General features: G+C 45.4%; 1 protein-coding gene across 1 annotated transcript in view; it reads left to right on the top strand.

Annotated features, from left to right (window-relative positions):
* Window positions 1-22,250, top strand: part of GLI3 (GLI family zinc finger 3) — a 259,870-nt gene that overhangs the window by 155,104 nt on the left and 82,516 nt on the right. The window contains 1 exon segment of the mRNA XM_032874968.1: window positions 21,839-22,041. Within this exon segment, the coding sequence (XP_032730859.1) occupies window positions 21,839-22,041 (203 nt within the window).

The following is a 22,250-nucleotide window of genomic DNA, read 5'->3' as shown; positions in this document are numbered from 1 at the left end:
GAAGTGCTATGACGGAGTTGTCATGACCCAGCCTCGTTCTAAAGATACGGAGGCCTCAATGCACAGCATTTACACAGCTTGGGAGTAAGTCATGCCCCAGACATTACCCCCTTACACTTGACTTTTATCCTCTGCTTGTGAAAATCAGCGCTGCACACTTTGCTGGCCCGCACTTCCTCGGTGGGCACAAACCATCATTAACACCACCAGTCAGGAAGTTCTCCGTGTTACCAGCTGTCCGTGTCTTCCACAGATTTCTGAGGTGGGAAATATGGCACGAAAAGCCTTCTGACAGGGGCGCCTCGTGGCTCACTGGGTTAAGTCTCTGCCTTCGGCTCAGGTCATGATCTCAGGGTCCTGGGATCGAGCCCAGCATCGAGCTCTCTGCTCAGCAGGGAGCCTGCCTCCCCACCCCCCTACCCCCCCGCCGCCTGCCTCTCTGCCTACTTGTGATTTCTCTCTCCTTATCAAATAAATAAATAAAATCTTAAAAAAAAAAAAGAAAGAAAAGCCTTCTGACCTAATGAACCTATCAATAGTCAGCAAAATGAGTGAAACATCGGTGTTTGCTGCTGTTTAATCTGTGAGACCAAACGATTGGATGGTGTCCACATCCAGCTAGAGGGAGGAGGTTGGTGTCAACTGTGAGGCTTCAACCTGGTACCTGTGGGGCAGTGCTTCACGGGTGCCTTTGAGAAGAAGGGATCAAAACATGGGTAACTAATAGTGATTACATCGGTGAACTCCATAACATGTAAGCCACGTGTCTGCCTGGCACCTTCTTCCCTCAGAGCCCTGCGGCTCTCTCCCTCACTACAACACCTCCCCGCACTGACGTCTCCTGATCAGCGAGGTCATCTGTGAGGACTGTTGATGGAGTCTGGCAAAATACTACCCGTGAGCCTAGTAAACTCGTGGTCTGTTACTGCGAATAAAGTTTTATTGGAACACAGTGACTGCCCCTTGTTTACTCTTGTCTCTGGTGGCTTTAGCAGTCCAGGGCCTGCTTGAGTTGGGTACCTGAGACAGAATGTGGCCGCAAACTCTGAAAGATAGACTTTGCCAACCCTGACCTAAAATAACACCTTCTTTCCAGCCCTCTTCTTTGTCCCCTCTTTCTGCTTTAGTTCTCTTTCTTTTTTAATAAGTGAATGCCAGGCACCGTATTTCCAACTTTTAGACTTTCCTACTGCTAATCCCAACATTTTTCATTGCATATCCTGTCCAGTTCAAAAAAAGAAAATAACTCTTACTGTTTGGTTATCATTTCTCATGCTTCACTGAAAAAATGTAAAGCCCGCCTAATTTTCAAGAACGTTAGGCCGCCTATAGCCACGGTTCCTTGTGTAAGTATGAAAACAGGTATGAGTTTCAGTTCCTCAACTACAAAAACTCTCACGGGCCGGCTGCTTAAATTCAGACCAACGGGGACACACTTTCCTTTGCATTAAGAAGTGAACACGACATGTACCAAAGGGCATCACTCTTATTTCTGTTTCGCAGGATTTCTGTTAACTAGAATATTGAATTCGGTCATCGGCTGCAGAGAAAGCAGGCCCTAATTATCGTGCATATTCACGGAGTCTGAGCGGCAGCTTCTTGGATAAAATTCCTGTGTTCTTTGTGCTGTGCTCAGCAGTCAGGTCCGGGAGTGATATTGACTGGAGGCATTCACGGTCACTGAACCGGAAGCCGCCGGCTCTATAGAGCCTGCTGTCAAACCTGTTGCAGGGGCCTGGGGGGTACTGGACTGTAACAGACTTTTTTCTCTGAGTACAATGCTTCCACTCATGTTAAGCCCGGCTTCAAAGAAAACAGAAATTTACTGCCATGGTTTTATTTATTTTTCATCATACGCGTTTGAGAACATTGAACTCTCACAGCACTTGTCCCAAAGGGAAGAGGACACTTACTTTCTCGGGTGAGTCCTGTGGGAGGACGGCCACCCGATCGGAAGGGGCCTGCAGCCCTTCCTACGCGGTCCCCTCTCCTTCGCTTAGGTAACAGAACCCGCTTTTTCCGACTAAACAAAGACCTGCCATTTCCTATAGTAGCAAGGCACGCTGAGTTCATTTCAGACCTTTCCCCAGGGGAACAAAGGCCCATGACACAGGCATGCCTGTCATTCATTTCCTTTTGTTACTGCCGCACCCCCCGCCCCGTCCCTGCCCCCAGCGAAACTCATACATCAAAAACTAAAATGGTCGCAGACTTGTTTCCAGAAACCTGCTCCCTCTCTTTCTGAATCCGAAGTAACAAATTAGCTAGATTTTCACATCTTTGGTGACATGAGGGAACTGGGCACGCTGAAAGGAATTAGCAAGGACCCGGTGAGTTTGGAAACTCATCCTCTGAGTCCTAAAGGAGCAATGTCTGGGCAGCACGTTCATTAGTATTGAAAAGAACTCTGAAAAGCAAAATCCTGACCATTTTTAGTCTCGGTGTTATCTTTGTGGAAAACGCGTCAGAATCCTAACGGGTATCATTGCACTGCACATGGGTAAAAATTAACAAGTTGGTCCCATGGCTTCTGAAGCCGTGTTTCCCTCCCCCTCTAACCTAGCTGAGCTGGCGACAGTTTAAGTCTGGTGTTGAGAATGCGTCACGGGCCACGCTAGATCTCTCCTCTGCACCTCTGCCCCTCCTCTCCTTTCTGTCTCTGACTCTCTCCACACAGAGGAAGAGAAGGATGTAGAGAAAAGGGTTAGAGGTGGCAGAAACTGCCTTTGGGACATAAGAGTGCATGCCCAGTAAAGAAAGAAAAATAAAGGTGTGTAGTCGAAACCCATAGATTCTCTGAAATCCAAACGCTTAATATTCTGGGTTCTGTAGCCTCTCCCATGTTTATAAGTTATAGGTACTTGAAACTTTCATAAGTGGCTTCGGAGAGATTACAGATTCCTCAAAAAGTTCTTGGTTGGGACTGCTCAAAGAGAGTGGGACGTTGATCCCCCATCAGACGATCGAAACTAATCATAAAATACACTATGTATGTGTAGAGTCACAACTGAAGGAATTCTTTGAAAGGTTCACCTCTGAGAACCCTGCAACACTAGTCACTAGTCTTACCTATGAACTGTCCCTAAGGAGCCCCATCCTCCCTGGGTCCCAGACTCCGTCACCCCGACATGGTCAGAGCTCTGAAGAATTACATTGACCCCAGGCACATGAAGTGATCCCCAGTGCCTGACAAGTCTAATGAGTGTCTCCTGCCTTGAGAACAAGTTGGGTCCTAACCAGAGAACCACCAGTCCTCTTCTTACTACATTCAAATAGGATCCAAATATTGCCAAATTCATCAGCAATGAACAGCATCTCCATTATAGGGGGGTAGCAGGGGGGAGGCCCTGGCAGTTAAGTGATCTGCCTCATTTGCAAAGCAAATTCAAGCAACCATGTTGCATGAATATGATTTACATTTTTAAGACAGAGTCCAAAGGAAGCATTCCGGGCTTACCAAAATGCTTCTCGCCTCTATTCAATGGAGTCTCTGACTCCCCCATGGAACAAAATTCCCATATTCCCAGCCTGCATTGTTTTCAACATAAACCGTGCACACCAGTGAAAGTTTTCAGACATAAACTCAAAATTGTCAATCCATAACAAAGGTTATGGAAGTTCTAAATGGGGCTCTGGTTTTAAAAGTTTTCTCAGGTCATATTTGCCTGGGATGGAACAGATTGTTAGAATTACAGTTGGCCCTTGAACAATGTGGGGGTGAAGGGCACTGAACCCCCCCCCCCCACTGCAATAGAATATCTGTGTATAACCATTGGCTCCCTGAAAACCTAATCACTAACTGGCCGGCGGTTGACCAGAAGTCTTAACAACAACATCAATGGTTCATGCATATTTTTTATGTTTTATGGGTTATATACTGCATCCTTACAATAAAGCAAACTAGAGAAAAGAAAATATTACTAAAAAAAAAAAGAAAGAAAATGTTACTAAGAAAATCGTAAGAGAAAAAAACATTTATGGTACTGTTTCCCCCAGAAAAAATCTGGATAAGTGAACATGTACATCTCAAACCTGGATTGCTCAAGTCAAATATATATTGGAATATATTATTTATGTTACCTAATATGTTCCTTGGGATTTATTTACTTAAAGTAAGGATTCTATGTATCTTCATTGTTTTTCCCATCCATAGCCTATATATTCTGTATTACGCACACACATGGAGCTCACTTCTGTCCATTTTCCGTGTGGTAGTTTCAGTTTGTCCTTGGGATTAGTTCACATGATCTTCGGTCTTAATGGAAGTCGTCAAGAAGGGAAAAAAGAAGGTCAGTCTGAAGTATTTTAATCTTGTTTTAATGATCAAAATCTGGTCACCTCAGACTTGGGATTTCAGGACACAGAGATACACGTCGTCACCTACTTGAGAGAGGGACAGTCTGAGTCAGCATTCCCGTGGAAATCGGGGAGGGTGGGGGCGGGGGCTGGAAGCAGGGGTCCGACTTCCTGTAAAAGGCAGCTCGAAGCCTGTGGAGGGCTTCTTTCCAGAGTCGGAGAGTCATCCGGCTGTGAATGCCCCCTGCTGTCCCCGCGATAGGATTTTCAACGTGGAGTCCTTGAGCGTGTCGCAAGTCTGTCCTCATCCTCTAGAAGGTGGCTTGCAGGCCGTGTGGGTCGAGCTGGGCAGCTCATGCCCTGGCGAAGGCCTTCCTGTGATCTGGAGAACAATCAGAAGATAGGTGGCACCATATGGAATTTGGGCTCATCTCCCCACCTTTGCCCATCTTTTGACCCAGGCAGACCTCGGACTTTTCGGTTATTTGGGTGATCATTGTATGCTGTTTCTCGATTTGTGGGGAGGAGGGAGGTATGTGGAAGCTGCATGGCAAGGCCTGAGAAGTGGAGTCTACCCCTTCCCCCCCCCCAGAGTATCCGAAAGAAACATCCTTCTTGGTCTGTTTGCTTTGCAAGGGCGTTCTTTGATGAGGCCTTTGTCCGAGGTCCCCACTGAAGGCTCAGTGTACTCAAGCTTCAGAAAACGCTATTGGCCCTTCTTTGTTTTCTTTGTTGAACTGTTTATTTTGCTTTCTTCCCACGAGGTTCCCTGGCCTTGCTCTGACAACGCTTTTCTGCATGAATTACATTCCTCGGAGCCACAAGTCTCCAGATTCTTCCAGCCCATTTGATGCTGGCCTGTGTGATTAGTCCATCGGTGCAACCTGCCATGGGTCTCTGCCAAGCAGGGTGCTTACTAAGTGCCCCTCACAGGGAGACCTAAGGACACTGGGCGCCTCATTAGTGAGAGGGTGACGTGTCACTCCAGGGTCTCAGCTTAGCCGCTGTTGAACCATCACTAGGTCTAAAATCACTGAAGAACTCTCCTGGTCATTTGGCTTCCTTTCACTGCGACGGAGGCTGTTGAAGGTGGTAGTTCAGGCCACTGCGTTCGTGCCCTCTTCAGTGACAGAACTCGTCCTGTGTGGGGAGCGCCTGAGAGCTCCTTAAGGCCTTTTCAGTTAAATTTACATTTTGAAGGAATTTCATAATCATTTGCATAAAATGCATTTCCATCTGTGAAGATATAATGAACAATAGTAAAAATTACTCAGATATCTTAATCTTGGCCATTATCTTTTCTTATGCAATACATGTCATTTTCTGAAGTATGGTTCATGACTGAGACAAAAAATGAACAGACTTGTGAATTACGGTTTTTTTTAAACTTCTCTAAATAAAGATTAAACATTTGTTTAGTGAGTTATACCTCCATTACGGGTAATGCTAAAACACTGGGATGCCACTCTTCAGTTCAGCTCCCTTAAAAACCAAATTCTAAGGGCAGCCGAGTGGCTCATTTGGTGAAGCGTCTTCCTCTGGCTCAGGTCACGATCCTAGGGTCCTGGTATGGAGCCCCGTGTTGGCGTGGGGCTCCCTGCTCCTCGGGGAGTCTGCTTTTTCCTCTCCCTCTGCCTCCCTCCCCTACTTGTGCCCTCTCTACCTCAAAAAAATGCATAAATCTTAAAAAATTAATAAAATTCTACGAGGGATCTGTTTGCCCATTGGGTGAACATGGGCTCTGTACGAATCCAGTCTTTCACTCATGAGTGTCTTGACTCTAACAGGCAGGTGGGGAACGCCGTCCCTAACTGGGAGCCTGCATTTCTCGATCATGTGTCTGGAAGTAGTCCTGATGTGGAACTTCCCAAATGGAGAATCAAGAATTGGTCAGAAATGATTGAACCGAAACAATCTGTGATGAAAACTGTATGCATTATAAATAGATCTTCATACAGAAGCTCTTCCTTCAACAACTGGGGAGGACCCCAGACAGCAGGCCAAGGTGTGGTTCTGGTTCCTTGAGATCCGCTTCTTTCTTTGCGGGCCCTGGTTCGAACTGAGCTGTTGGTGTCTGGTCTTCGGGAGCCCTGGAATGGCCGAAAACTGTGGGCCACAGACTTTCTGTAAAGGGCGCTCACCAGCCTTCTCTCTCTCTCTCTTTTTTTTTAATACTTACTTACTTGACAGAGAGAGAGAGCACAAGCAGAGGGAGAAGCAGGCAGAGAGAGAGGGAGAAACAGGCTCCTTGCTGAGCAGAGCCCAATGTAGGGCTTGATCCCAGGACCCTGGGATCATGACCTGAGTCAAAGGCAGTGGCTTAACCCACTGAGCCACCCAGGCGCCCCTTGCAAAGACACGGCTTCACTCTGTGAGATCAAGGTTCTTCTTCAGACGGGGGATTTGTCAGAAAGGTGAGGGTTAGCCCTCTTTGGGCTAGAAGAGGCACTTTCTCCTTGGAGTGGGCTCTCAAAACAGGTTCCCCAGCAAGCTGAAACACAGCTGCCATAATACTTCCCGTGCAACACAATTAAAACTCTCACTTTAATCCGGGACCGGATTGCAGTTTTGCTCAAGAATCACCTCTGATCGGGGCACCTGGGTGGCTCAGTGGGTTAAAGCCTCTGCCTTCAGCTCAGGTCATGATCCCAGGGTACTGGGATCAAGCCCTGCATCGGGCTCTCTGCTCAGCGGGGAGCCTGCTTCCTCCTCTCTCTCTCTGCCTGCCTCTCTGCCTACTTGTGATCTCTCTCTCTGTCTGCCTTTCTGCCTACTTGTGATCTGTCTGTCAAATAAATAAATCTTAAAAAAAAAAAAAATCACCTCTGAGCACAGCCCAGTATAATGTTGGCTACATTATCTGTTTTCTTGGGTTTCAGTGCGCAATTTCAGGAAATTCAAGTAGAACTCCGTTGGTACATGACTTCTGGTGAACCTCTTCTTAAAACCAGTTTGTAAGTTCTTTTCAAAAATGCACGTAGACGGGGGTGCCTGTGTGGCTCAGTGGGTTAAAGCCTCTGCCTTCAGCTCAGGTCAATGATCCCGGGGTCCTGGGATCGAGCCCCACATCGGGCTCTCTGTTCAGCAGGGAGCCTCCTTCCCCCTCTCTCTCTGCCTGCCTCTCTGCCTACTTGTGATCTCTGTCTGTCAAATAAATAAATACAATCTTAAAAAAAAAAAAAATCCACGTAGACCTCAGTTAAGTTCCATTCTCTGCTCTGCCTCAAATTGGATCGTGGAACTGGATGATGGAACACTTTCCCTGACCTCTCTGGGCTTCTTTGTCTTCATCTGTGAAATAAATTAGCTGGAATGAATGATCTGATTCCTTCTTAACATCCCGTAGTTATGGGCAAGTTAGGTTGGTTCATTGTTTTCTCCTTGCATTGTGGGCACTTAGAATAGGAACAGAAAACGAAAACTTTGTGACCCTAATGCATATATGCCCTCATGTCATTTTTGCCTCCTGCCTCTGTTTCCTGATGGGGAGATCTGCTGAGAGAGGAGCACGGCTCCCTCCCTCTTTTTCCTCCTGGCCAAGGGTTGCCTCGCCCTTCCCTGTGGCCCCAGCACATAGGGCCATTTGAATATAAACTCAGACAGGTTGCCTTTGGAATGAAGAGGTCACTGGAAAGCCATACCATTGGTTCTAGGAAGAGCCTTAAGAATGTCAGAATACATATAAGCATATATGCACATGTTTGTGTTTGGTTTGGGGTAGTTTTCCTTTGCGTTGAAGGTCATGGACTGGGTTTGAATCCGGCTTAGGTATTTAGGTGTTAAGGGCAATTTCATGATTCAATCCCATTTTATATCAAGAACCGTGTGAAGGAGCAGATAGCGAGCTCTTAAACTGGCATCTGTCATGGCACAGGTGTTTGACAAATGGCAGAATTACCCAATAAGTATCTGGTCTGTTACCCTATTTAAGTCTAAGTCATACAGCCTTTCCCCACCTCTGAAATGGGAACGCATCTTACAGTCTGTAATGTTTCACCATCGCTGTGAAGTAGTGTTTCACCTTGGTGAAGACGTGGTCACGAGGAGGATTCAGGGATCTCTGAGTAAAATTCTTTTACCTTGTATTTTCCTTTCTGTGCAAGTACTAGAGTGAGGCATGATAAAAAGTAGGTGTGAGTAGGTCTCGGAGACCTCCTTTGGGGGAGTATAAAGCAGAAATGGAAAGTGATAAGTATTGTCGTTCTTAGTGGCACCTAAAATAATGTTGCGTCTTTAGATCAATAGCAACGTCGCTTTGATGAAATCCAGTATATCTCATAAGTAGCCCATATACATTATGTCTGTACGTATGTAGCCGGCAGGCAAAAAGCTGTCTCACTGTCAAGTTGGTCCCCAAGCCCCCAAGAGTGCATCCAATTTTTCCTAAATGTTATAATAATGGATCTTGTGGCAGGACCTTAAGGTTAAAATGTGGACGATGTTTGGGAAATGCTCTTGCTCCCTAAATCCTACAAAACGTGAGGGAGGACAGCTTCAGCCTAGAACAGTATAAAGGAGGGAAGCCTATGTCGCATGCTGGTTATGCTGGTGTGTTCGTGCAGAAGGATAGCCCAGGCTCTCCGAGGGTAAGACTCCATGATTAATGGTGTTTATTCTTGACAGAAGCCTCCTTTATTTATCTGCAATACAGTTTAGTGATTTTATCAGGCACCTGAATGAAAAATATTCAGTCATACCAATATTGCAGTGTAAATTGAGTAGAGTCACTTTTTATTATATCTTTCTGCCTTATCATCTGCACAGTAATTTTCTAGCAGAGGTTTGATATGGAAAGGCTGGATTTAGCTGTACTTGACACAAAGCCTCTTCAATTTCCCCTAAAAGTTCAGGCTGCTCTTAGAAATGTGTGTGTGTGTGTCTGTGTGTGTGTGTCTGTGTGTGTATAATATATAAAGCCCTCTCTCTTATCCAGGCAATTTCAGGATTTGAAAGAATAAAGATAAAATGCACAAACCTGGATGGGAAAAGTGTTGTTAATATAAAAATATCTAATAGCTGTGAACTCACTGGTAAAAAAGCTTCTTTAGTGTTTAAGCTGTGGCTCAGTTCTGAGGCTTTCGTGCGGCCACGCGGTCCCACTTTTTTCTCATCAATCACCATCCAAATCCAATCAGCATAAAACCAGACCCTTTCATTTCTCCTGGGAGTAATATCAAAGTTGAAGTCCAGAGTGGCCCAGGGGGGACATTAGTCGCTGCCGTGATGGAAAATGCCGTTCCAGACAAGGGAGAAGGGAAAGAAAATGAAGTCTCGTTGGTGGGACACTCGAGGAAGGAGTCCCGAAATTTTCAACCAAAGTTTATTCAAGTAACAAACGTGATCACATTAGATGTCAGAGCAAATCGGTAGCAGATGGGGACAAGCGATTTGAATCATAGAAAAATTAGGATTGTAGGACCAAAGAGACTTTTTAAGCTTGGAGGTTGGAATGGTAAATCGTCTCTCCCATTTTACCGGTGAGCAAAGGAAAGCCCAAGCAGCCGTTAGCAGGAAGCGTGTGTGTGGTCCTCGGCACCTGTTCTCAAAGGGTAATAACCTCAGGTCATTCCAGCACATCAGTTAGACGTTTCTCTTCCCTGTAATCTGTCCCCACTGTGGCATCAGAATAGCGGCTTCCAGGGCGCCTGGGTGGCTCAGTGGGTTAAGCCTCTGCCTTCGGCTCAGGTCATGATTTCAGGGTCCTGGGATCAAGCCCTGCATCGGGCTCTCTGCTCAGCGGGGAGCCTGCTTCCCCCTCCCCCTCTGCCTGCCTCTCTGCCTACTTGTGATCTCTCTGTGTCTGTGTCAAATAAATAAATAAATAAATAAATCTTAAAAAAAAAAAGAAAAAAGAATAGTGGCTTCCACTGGGAAGAAGGGGACGCAGGGGGAGATCTTGTGGGTCTTGTCTGTGTTTCCGTGGTGTTCCTCCGGACCATGGGGCCACGGGCTCTGAAGCAAGGAGAGCCAGAGCCCTGGGGAGGTTCTTCTCTCCTTACATGGAAGTTACTGCTTCCTTTCCATTGAGTAATGTAGACAAATTATTCCCTCGTACATGAGATGTATTCCTTTGCCGTATTTAATTTATTTTTGAACAGTTTGATATCTTCCCAGGGGATGAAATTCTGGAATATTGAGAAGTGTCCTGGGATATAAAGTATTAGCACATAATAGAGTCCTACAATGTCTGAACAGCCTGCCAAATAAAAAAGGCCCACTATTTTACTTTCACTAGGCCAGAAGGCCCTAGCAAATCTTAGGGGCTTTATTCTGGAGGATAGCGATTCAGATAATTAATAATAGTTCCTTGATGGATGTTCCTCTTACCTTTACAATAAGGATAATTTCAAGAACGACGGAAAGTATGAGTCAAGGATCCTAAGAGGAAAAACCCGAGAACACGCTAGTCAGTGGTTAATGGTAATAATAATTATGAGGATTTCTCATGGTGATGAAATATGGGAAACATCCAAACCATATATTTTTATATTGGGTTAGGGGGACCCACCTAAGCTCAGCATGCCAGACCGCTGCTGAGAAGGAATATTCTAGCTGGTTCTTGAAGGAACCCATCAAAATAGAAATTGAAACAGAAGCCTCATCTTCTTGGCTCAGTTTTCCAGAGGCACCCTTGTCTTTGGTGTGGATCTCTCCCATTCCACCTGCAAGAAGACATGAAGCAAGGATTAAACTGTTGGAACCTGACTTCCTCTTTCTAGTTATTTCCACACAATCTAAAGCCTCCTGCTGGGCGACCTCTTACTTAACAGATCCTGGCTTCCGGCTCTCGAGATTTTTTAAATGTTTCTTTACCTTAAATTGTTGACATTTCCGGGTAAGTGAGGTAAGCACAGACTTGTTTGCTGAGTTGGTTAAATGCGGTGTTGAATTGAATTTCTTTACACGTGGTGGGTATCACGGTTCAAACCCAAAATTTTTCCCCAAAGGGTATCATGGTTGATAGGAAACTCTACGTTATTAGAAAACCTAACAGCTGGATGAGCGAACGCAACGCGGCCCAGGTTTCTTCTAGATACAGTTAGTCTGCGGGACTTAGGTCTGTGCTGAGTCTCCCACGCTATTGTCTTCCAGTATCTTTTTATTTTGCTGTGTGTTTTCTTTTTGGAAAAGAACACTGTTTTGCCACTTTGAGTGCTGCTCTTGGATAGAATGGGTAATTCATTAGATTCCAAAAAATGAATGAATGGAAAATTGGCAGCAGTGTCAGAGAAATCACACTTGGAAATTTCTGTCACACACACCCCCCCCCTCCGTTTTTTTTTTCTTTTCTCACAGCAATGGATTTTTGAATCAAAACCAAGAGTCACCATGCCCTTGAGTTTCCTTTTAGAAAAAAGAAATCCTGTGCATGTTACCGAGGTCGAGTAAAATCAGTAGTTTATTTGCTGTGTTAAAAGAGGTGAGGTGGGGAAGGTGGGGTGCTTCTAAATGATACCAGGGGGGTCAGATGGTTGACTCCCTATAGGGGAGAACAGCCCCCTCCCTGTATGGTCCTAAGAAGTCGGTACACAAGGAGGCCACGGAAGCTGGGTGACCTTGGACTTACCCAACCCAGAGCTTTATAGTAACAGCAGCAGCAAAGAAGGTGCTGGTTGTAGTGGCAAAGGTTTGCTGAGAACTTCCCATGGGACAGGGGCTCAATGCTCTATGCATACTTCTTGTTAATAGTTCAACACTACTTTGTCTCCCTCCAGGCCTAAAGAGCTTGCAGCAAAACCAGCTTTGAAAGATCTGGCTCTCTCAGCACCAGATCTGTCTCAGGGCTCGCCACTTCCACGTGTGTGAGGATTACAAATCCTCCCCCACATATGGGGGGCTGATGGGTGTGGTTGGAGCAGTGAGACAGGATGGCTCCTGGACCCCGGCTGGGTCTGGCTGGACTGGCCTCCCCTGTGGCCTGCATACCCCCGACAACCCCGCCCCCCCCGGAGAAAGAAAGAGATTCCACAAGCAAAGGTGACTGTTCAAAGGGACAACATGTTGTGTTAGGGAAGGAGGGGAGAAAAGGACTGTGTTCCCTTGCTGTGTTACCACAGACCAGTTGGGAAGCTTTCCAGAAAACAGGCCCGGTGAAATGCCCCAGAAGCTGACTGCTGGGAACAGCTCTAAGTCCCTCCATCTGCCGGGCATCTGGTTAGGAAAAGAATCACGGCTGGACTTTGGTGTGTCCTAGGGAGCCACCGTGGGTTTCTCACTGAAGCCGTGTTTCTGTGGATTTTGTGAAGGAAGATACAACATATTAGCTCTTCTAACCATTAGTCCTTATATTTACATTAATTCTATCATATATAGTCTATTCATATCTAACATGTAAGTTACATATTAAAATATATAATTATATATTGTAATAATACTAAAACTGCATAGTCTTCATTATTTTAAATGGTCTTATTTTTCTCACAAACTGTATAATAGTTGGGGCAAGAAGATAAAGAAGATGGCTTTTCCTATTTATTACACATTGGAGTAAATACTTCTCTAGTACACCTTCTTATGGAATGTTCGAAATCTATAAGGACAGCCAAAGAGGCTGCCAGACATAAGAATTTAAAAATACTCTGCCTTTGTAGAATCAAAGTATTCAAAGCAGACACCTGGTTATTTAGAAACGGGTTTGTCAGCTGCCATTCGGAACAGAGATCTCACTCTCCTTACTGACACTCTCTCTTCTGCCCTTGTTTGTAAAGTGTTCCAAACACTCACGGGGCTTCTCTGCCCACAAGCTGGGATGGAAAGGAGACTCAGGCTGTGGGACGTGGTCATTTAGCTCCAAGGTTTTATATGAACCATATATGTTTGTTTGTTTGTTTGTCATGTTTGTTTGTTTGGAACCCATTTTATAACGGTGCATTGCATGTTGTAGTTACTTGAATGGACTTTCTTTTTCAATTTATTTTACTTTTTTTAGTCGCATATAGTTGACCCACAATGTTACCATAGTTTCAGGGGCACAAGAGAGTGATTGGACAGCTCTGTACTTTACGCCATGCTCCCCATGATGGCCCCCCATGACGCAATCATAATACCATGCTGAGCCTTTTGAATGGCCTTTCGTTTAAATTCTTTGACTATCGGGGCGCCTGGGTGGCTCAGTGGGTTAAAACCTCTGCCTTCGGCTCGGGTCATGATCCCAGGGTCCTGGGATCAAGCCCCACATCGGGCTCTCTGCTCTGCGGGGAGCCTGCTTTCTCCTCTCTCTCTGCCTGCTTGTGATCTCTGTCTGTCAAATAAATAAATAAAATCTTAAAAAAAATAAATTCTTTGACTATCTTCCGGACCTCGGAATCTCAACCTGTTAACATAGAATTGTATTTATAGTACAGAAGGGAGGTAAATTTTGTCAGATTATTTTTTGCGGTCATCTCAGGAGGGAATATAAAACCAAATTTAACCACAAACAATTGCATTATTGATGTGCTACAAATCTACCGATGTAGAGCATCATTTCAGTTGCCAAAGGAGATGACGGTCAGGAACTGGAGATGCTCACTTGGCCTTTCCCTTTGACTGGCTTAGCAGGGCCTTTCGTCCCCCAGAATTAACATACAGAGACCCATCGCCCATAGTTTACTTTGAATTTGCACTAGTGTGTCCACTGCACTATCTGCCTAACAGCAGTAAATATGTTATTATTTATGGTACCTTTAAGCATCACTAATTTGCAAATTTGGACAATACGCACATATATGTATTTAATTACCTGAATTTAATGGAAATGGTTGAAACCACCATGGAAAATGTTGATATATTTGACACATGGGAAGGGGTGTATCCTTTTTCAAAAAATGGTAATTTTTTAAATAAGGCACGAACGGAAAAACACACAAAATATACACACACAATTCCATAAAATCTAATGAGTTATCACAGAGTGAGAAACTCTAACCACTAACCCAGTCTAGAAATAGAACACCAGCACCCCAAAAGCCCTCCTTCCACACTTAACCCACCTGCCCTGGCTATCCTCAAGCTCCCGTTTAGGTCTGTGTGTTACTGACCTCTACCCAAGTGGGATCGTACAGCATCTTAGAACCTTTTTGCACCAGGCTTCTTCTGGTCCACATTATGCTTACGAGATTTTGCACACTGTGATCTGTTCATTTTCATAGCTGTTTACTGTTCTGTGGTGTGAATGATTTACCCATTCTACTGTTTGCGTGTTTGAAGATTTTTATCTTTTTAAGGACTGTCTACGCCCAGCGTGGGGCTCAAACTCATAACCCTGAGATCGAGAGTTGAGGCCTCTACCCAGGGAGCTAGCCAGGTGCCCCTCTGTCCACCCATTCGACCGTTGATAGACACTTGGTTGTTTCCAGTTTTAACAGGAAGGAGAAACGCAGCTGTAAGCGGTCGAGGAGACCGTGAGGCTTGGGCACTTAAACCACTGTTGCCGCTACACCAAGGAAGGGAGCGGCCGATCATAGGTGTGCGTTTACTTGAGTTCATTATGCCCAACTGTTTTCCAAAAAGGTTGTGATAGCTCATACGTACGCACATGGTTGGAGAGTTCCTGTTGCTCCAAACCCTCATCGCCACTTGTCATTGTCCCTCCTCCAAATGTCAGCCATTCTGTGGACGTTCAGTGATCCCCCATTATGGCTTTCATCTGCCCCGCACATAACTGGTGACGTAACTGGTGACATGTACGCAGTCTGCTGAAACATACTAGAGAAAGTTTTTAATGTTGAGGGAGAACGTGTAATTCAAAATATACTTTTATTTGACTCTGTCAGAGGCACCTCATGCCCGAAAAAATGTCGGTACTAAATATGTTGAAATACTAACATTGGTTAGATCCGAAGAGCTTGGTCACAAGGAATAATGGTTTTTTAGTGTTCATTCAAAATACTATCAGCTTTCCCATTTACAGATGTAAACTTCCATTCTCAGACATAAATAAAAAACAAAAATAAAGTTGTTCTTAAACATCCTTTGGAAACGACGTTTTATCATTAAAACAAGTATTGCTCTCGCTTGTGTTTTGTTAGAGAAATGAATCACAGCTCTGAAATTTTATATGTAAGATAGTTCTCAGCACCCTGAATCAAGGTACACAATAAGCAGTATTCCAAACTTCCTCTTCAGTGGCCTCTTCTATTCAAATCCTGTCTACATTTTGTAGCACAGTTCATGTCCCATATTTTTGGTAACCAGCATGCATCATGGAAGCCTCCTGTCGGTGCCTTCTGATGCATCAGATAACACTCGCTCTTACACACCCGTGTGCATGTGCCCTTCATGCCATTTGGCTATCTGTTCTTTGAAAGCAGGGACTAAATGATCATATGTTATGTTTACTGAAATTCCTCCAAGTTCTGAAATCATAAGGGATTCTTAGTGAGTGGATCTTCCATGAAAATGTCTACCAAATGAACAAATCATCGAAATATTCATCCGTGCAGTTACGCATATAGCTTTTAAAAAACGGAGATCCAACACAGTAAGTTTATAGAAGATTGGAGTCAGTTTACACCTTCATGGGAAATATTCTTTAGGTGTAGAGATGATGGCACCGAGATCTGAAATGGACCCATCTTCTAGGCTTGGGCTGTAGCCATTGAATGGAGCAGGTGTTTGTGTGTGGGGGGGAGCCGACAAGGTTAAAGGCCCCCAAAGTGACAGTAGAACCTCTGGGATTAGCAGAAGTTGAAAGCACTGACCACCCGTAATCTGAAGGCTAGAGCCCTGGCAGGGGTCGCCTTGCACAGCCGTGGCCGTGGGGATTGGAATGCCACCTGTAGAGCCCCAGCCAGCAAGAGGAAATGAGTGACATCAATGCCTTGACTCTTCTGTCCGTTGCCAGCTCCCCCTGCCTGTGCATTTTGTTCCAAGACTCCAGAGGGGGAGAGTAAGCCCTCTGAGTCAGGTCATACAGACCAGTCTTCCTGGGCATGCGCTGGTTGCAGGGGGAATGGAAAGTAGCTGCACGGCCATCTGTACCATTCAGGCTCACACGAGGCTTCTGGAAGCTCGCCTCGAAGAGAGGAAGAGAAGTCCAGGATCATGCCCATTTCTGACCACGTCTCGCGTATTCGCTGTGGACGTTTTCGTTATTTGTTTCCTTCGCCAGATGGACAGCTAATTTTTATTATACATTTTGATTTATTAAAATTGCATTTATTGAATAATTAATTAGTTGGTTAAAAATACATTATAAGGGATAACTCCCCTTTGTTCTTGGTTAGGCCATTTCTTGAATATGGGGAGTATCTACTCGTCAGACAAAGCACAAAATTAAACAGAAAATAAACCTGTTATGTGAAAAATCCCAACATTTTAGTCCTCGGGTAGTTGGAGCCCTCGTGCAAAGATGCAAGGTGTATGCGTAATTTCCAGTGTCCCAAGCAATGTGAAAGCAATTGTAATAATCCAGCATGTAAGCCTGCTTTAATGCTCTCATAATGGGTAATGCAGGTGATTAAATACTGTGATTTTAACCTTGGCATTTTAGTAACCCAATAAGATAGATGAAAAGGCAGTAACAAATCAGATTATATAATGATATTTCCTTCTAACTAAGAAAGTCCAGTTTCTCTCTGCAATATGTAGTTTTGTGTTTTAAGTTGATCATGGTATACTGCTAAAAAATGTTCTAATAAGAGTATGCTACTCTTTCTGTTGCAAATCTGTTTTCATGACCTTGTAAAAAAAATAATCTGAAGTCAAATTTTCTCCACAAATACAAATTTATATGGCTTTATTGTCTTCTGGGAGAATACCGAGATGATCCCCACGTTCTTTCTTTTCTGGAACTGTGCTGCATTTATCTCTTGGGCAATACAGAGACAACACGACCACTCTTCGCTGGGTCTTCCGGGCCTGGGAAGAGCAGATGGGTGGCAGTAGGACAGTGCGGTCATCCCTGAGGGGGCGTGCCAGTCCTGGCACGTGTGGGCCAACACACAGAGGTGACAGGACATCAGCTGCTCCCATCCGCTGCGTCCTGAAAACCCTCTGCGGTTTGGGCACCTGCTTCCCGGACAGTAGTTCGTATGATTTACTTTGGAAGGTCACGGGCATATTTCTGTACTCTTTGGCTACTACATAAATTGCATGGAATCTCTGTTCTCTGTGCAGTTTGAAGTGTCAGTGGTCTTCCTGGAATGTCTGTTTGTTTCTTGTGTTGGTTTTTTCTCTCCATGGTTTGTGCCACATTCAGGGACCACAGAACAGGGAGAGAGCCGAAAGTTACAAAGGCAGAGAAAGGCTTGGAAGGCCAATTGTAATCTTCAATTCCATCTCTTTGTATCTACTGAAAATGCAAACCAAGATAGAGACGCCTCTGATTTCTTTTCCTGGGGGTACTGTCATCCTCAGTGGAGATTTTTAGCGAGCTTGGCAAATATACTTACCAGGTCAAGTTTATGAAGGTTTGTGAAATAATCTGTGTCATTTATATGGAAAATTCTGTGGGTGCCTTTTCTACCCCTCCCAGACCTTCTCTTCCTTCAACAGAATCCATCCCTGTGGTCATAACCTTCAGCGGAGCCTTCATGTAACAGTGAACACATCCACCTGTTACATTTAAAGAACGTGACCTGCCCCCTCAGATTTGCTTTACTGTTTAAAACAAAATAACTGATGGATAATCTATCGGCTAAGAATTTGGAACAGCAAGGAAATTGGAAACAAGTTTCCAAAAGTCTTGTCATTTGGTCAGTTCTTTGCTAAGTTTAGAGTCACGCACACAAACAAGTCTTGTAGGATGATTCTGCCAACCACCGAGAGAACATCACCTGCCACTGTTTACTGAGTGCCCCCCACCCCGTGCACCTCAGCGGGGTGGGGTGGGGGCAGCCCCAGGAGGGAGCTACTGTTCCATTTTATGTCTAAGGCAACTTATCTTGAGTGACAGCCAGTGACAGATGGCATTCGTATCCAGTTTTCTGCAAAGCTCCTGCATTTGATTACTGAGTTCATGTTTTAACCACCTCGTGTGGTTTTATGATTTTACCTGGAAATCCAAGGAGGTGTTTCCAGGGCTCTGTCAGGTTGGGGAGCAAAGCAGACAGGAATGCTTCCCCTGTATGATTTGCTATGAAAAGAAGGTGCCAGTATTTCAGTGTTTGAGAATCACCTGTATGCTGTATTTGCCATCTGTAATGTGTGTGTGTGTATTTATGCGCACATATATGTGCACACATGTATACACGTACACATATGTATACATACACATGTACACATGTCGGTATCATATGCCTGTATATTAGGAGTAGCACATATTATATTTAAAATAATATATGGTGATATATAATTTAATAGGCACATATTATAATATGCAGGTATGCATGCATACACTAAGCATTTATTTAATGCCAAGCTCAGTACATGAGGCTTTACTTAGATTAACTTGCCAAGCTCCCCAGGAGGTAGGAATCCTCCCGGTTGTACCATTACAGACCAGGAGAGGGTGGTCATTGCCTATGAGGTCGCACCACTGTCTGATGTCCACATCAGTTCCCCTCAGCACCCAAACCCTTCTGTGGTACCATCGCTCTAGGGCTCTGATTCACCTGTCCCCAGAATTCCTGACAACCCCATCACTGGGTAACCCTTACTAAGCAGTTTCCTGTTTGTATCCTGGGGACGGCTGGTCTTTGAGTGCTAGCTGGTTTGTTAATTTAGGGTAATTAATTAACTTACAGCTCTCTTGTCGGCATTCCTGTCTGAAGGGATCTCCTACCCCATTGTTTGGGACCAGGGGACCCCATAGCTCCCTAGTGTCCTCTTTCTGGGAGGCGTGTACTTGAATGTGACGTTCACCACAGTGGGGGAAGGTTCCTGACTTCACCTCCATGAGGAACCAGGCCTAGCTTCTCTGCTGTTACTTCTTCCTGGACTGGAAGGGAGAATAGGGTCCTGGTGTCCTGCGGGGATGCTGTGACCAGGTCCAACTGCTCACTCACAGCTGTTCCCAGACAGGTATCTTCAATCCTCTTGCAGGACTGGGCCGTCAGATGTCCTGGGAACTTTGGCAGAAGGAAAGCTTCTCCTGTCTGCTGGCTTCCTTGTTTCTTCGGGATTGGTGACTGCCAGCCCCACCTCGGTAATTTTTATGTTGTTCAGGACACTCGTTTTTTTCTTCAACACAGAATCTAGGCCTCTAGGAATGTTCTTACTACTGCTGTCAATTCTGGGATTTCAGAAAAATTACAGGTTCCAGGTTACTAGTAAGATGTGCCACTGCCCTCACCGATGTTGAGTCCGTCCTATTGTGGATCATGAGAGGAGCCTGGCTGGGAGCTAGCATCCCACAGATTTCTGGAAATGTCGCTTTTGCACCTTTCTGCCATGCTGGTCTCTCATCATAAGTCTGCAAATAATTTTATGTTTTGTCATAGTTACTTTTGAATCGGACTGGAAAGATTGATTTTCCTTTCTAGTCGAAAGTGATTCAAAGAACCGGAGCATTCCTGTGCTCTGAAAGAGTGACATGTGTAAGTGGAACTTGGCATTGAACCACAACACAGAGCCGACTGGCCATAAAGAGCTAAAATCGGATAGGCTAATGGGCTGTGCCGATTTCTATTTAGACATAAGTCATTTTACTAATTTCTGAGTGGGTATGGAAAGTCTCAAGTTGTTTTGAAAAGAGAAAGCTGTTTCCAGGTGGTGAGTGCTCACTCTGCCCGCATGGAAATTTAGAAAACTCTGGGCTTTTATTTTACTTCACCAAACGCGGCATCCGAATAACAAATAAAAAGCCTCTTTTTCTTTTCTTTTTTTTTTTTTTTTCTTTTTTTAAGATTTTATTTATTCATTTGACAGAGACACACACCAAGAGAGGGAATACAAGCAGGGGGAGTGGGAGATGGAGAAGCCGCTTCCTGCCCAGCCGGGAGCCGGGCTCGATCCCAGGACCCTGGGACCATGACCTGAGCCGGAGGCAGACACTTAAGGACTGAGCCACCCAGGCGCCCTGCCTCGCTTTTTTATTTTTTTTTCTTTTTAGTTCAAAGTGAAAAAGAGTAAGAAACAGCACTTGAGCACCTCTCCCCCCACCATATTTCAACCTCTTATTTTCTACTGAGAGAAAATGCATTATCTGATCTGTGGTTTCATTTATCCCCGTGCCTGTGCTGTGTACTTGGTGGGGCTGGCTGCTCCCCGGATTGTGTTCCGACAGGGTGATGGGGGCCAGCCCCCGGTCGGGGGCTCCTTTGCTTCAGAAGGCGTGATGAGAAAATGCATCTCCCCTCCCTTTCATTTTGCACTGAAAGCCAGTGGTGTAAGAGGAATTTGCCGTGCTCTGTGGATCTGTCTCTATCACGGCCTCCCGTTCCCGTGGCCATCCCCTCTGTGAATGAAGACAGTTCACTGGATTACTTGCACAACACATTTTCTATTAGAGAAGAGCAAGGCAGTGGGGGCTGGGGGTGGGGGCGTTCTGGAACTGGTGGTCCCCAGGGAAGGAATCCCCTGGAGCCATTCAGGCTAGGGCGGCAGCATGGTGTGTTGCGAATTTATCTTCATCAGCTTGTCAGAACCAAGGCTCGAGCTCGATCAAACCCTGTTCTATTCCAGCTTCGTAGCCCCAGGAGTACTGAATTCCTGGACGTGGCTCGCCAGGTGCCACTTGAAAGATGAGGGGCAGGGGAAGGGCACTGTCAGGGCTGGCTCCCAGAGAGGAGGAGTTGTCTTTTGAATGGTGATCTCCGGATCTGTGAAGCTGGTTTTACCCCCAACTGCAAGACCGTTGCCCTAAAGGCTCGAGCACGAATATGTAATATGGTGCCGATTGCACATTTCTTTTTTTTTTTTTTTTTAAGACTTTATTTATTTATTTGACAGAGATCACAAGTAGGCAGAGAGGCAGGCAGAGATAGAGGAGGAAGCAGGCTCTCCGCCGAGCAGAGAGCCCGATGCGGGGCTTGATCGCAGGACCCTGGGATCATGACCTGAGCTGAAGGCAGAGGCTTTAACCCACTGAGCCCCCCAGGTGCCCCCCATTGCACATTTCTTAAAGACCTTTGCAGTTTGCCTCCTTCCTTTATGGGCAACTCTGCTGTGTGTAATTCTTTCTTTCCTTTCCTTTCCTTTCTTTTCTCCTTTCCTTCCTTTCTCTTTTCTTTTTTTTTTTTTTTCTTATCCTTGCTTCCTCCCATCCGTCCTTCCTTCCTCACAACACTGTGATGGTAAGAGGTAACTTTTCAGTGGTGAAAGTAATGTTTGGGTCAAACAGAACGCAGCATTGCAGACCTACTTAAAGCTCAGATGCCTGTGGTTTAGAATTTCCTGTCATCAGGACGCCGAAGGCCAGCCTTTCTTTTTCTGTATTCAGGGTGCCATGAAATTTCACAGAGCTTCGTTTTCTTTGCCCAGGTATGTGATACGATTCTACCTGCTTTTGTCACCATGATTTTAAGGTCATTGTACTAGAAACATATATGCCCGATATCTTTTCCCCAGGACACCTTGAGTTCACATAAAATCATTCTCATCTGCCTTCACAGACAGCCTCTGCCTGTGGAGATATTGGTCTCACCTGTACCTCCTGTGTCTGCTTTTGTTTTTCACCCAGGCCTTCTGCCTTATCTAGTAGCCCAACGTATTCAGACCTGCCCTTCATCAGGATCTCCCCCCATCGGAACCCCGCTGCAGCCTCGGAGCCCCCCTTCAGCCCTCCACACCCCTACATCAACCCCTACATGGACTACATCCGGTCCCTTCACAGCCCGTCTCTCTCCATGATCTCGGCAGCCCGGGGTCTCAGCCCCACAGATGGTGAGTCTGTCCCCAGCCAACCCATTCATCTTCCTGCTTCATGCCCCACCTGGAACGTGGCGTGGAGCGGTTCTAATGTTGACCGAACATTTCCCGTGTTCCAGATACCGGGCTGATTGCTTCAAGGGCACGATTCAGGTCAAGGTTACGGACACCTCCATGGGGGGAGGGGGTCATTGTCTCCATTACAGGGTGCGGAGAGCAGTGAG

This window comes from Lontra canadensis, unplaced genomic scaffold (assembly GCF_010015895.1).
Source record: "Lontra canadensis isolate GAN:19392208 unplaced genomic scaffold, GSC_riverotter_1.0 scaffold54, whole genome shotgun sequence".
Taxonomy (NCBI): domain Eukaryota; kingdom Metazoa; phylum Chordata; class Mammalia; order Carnivora; family Mustelidae; genus Lontra; species Lontra canadensis.
Note: the sequence above shows the minus strand (reverse complement) of the source record. Positions and strands in the feature narration are given on the sequence as shown.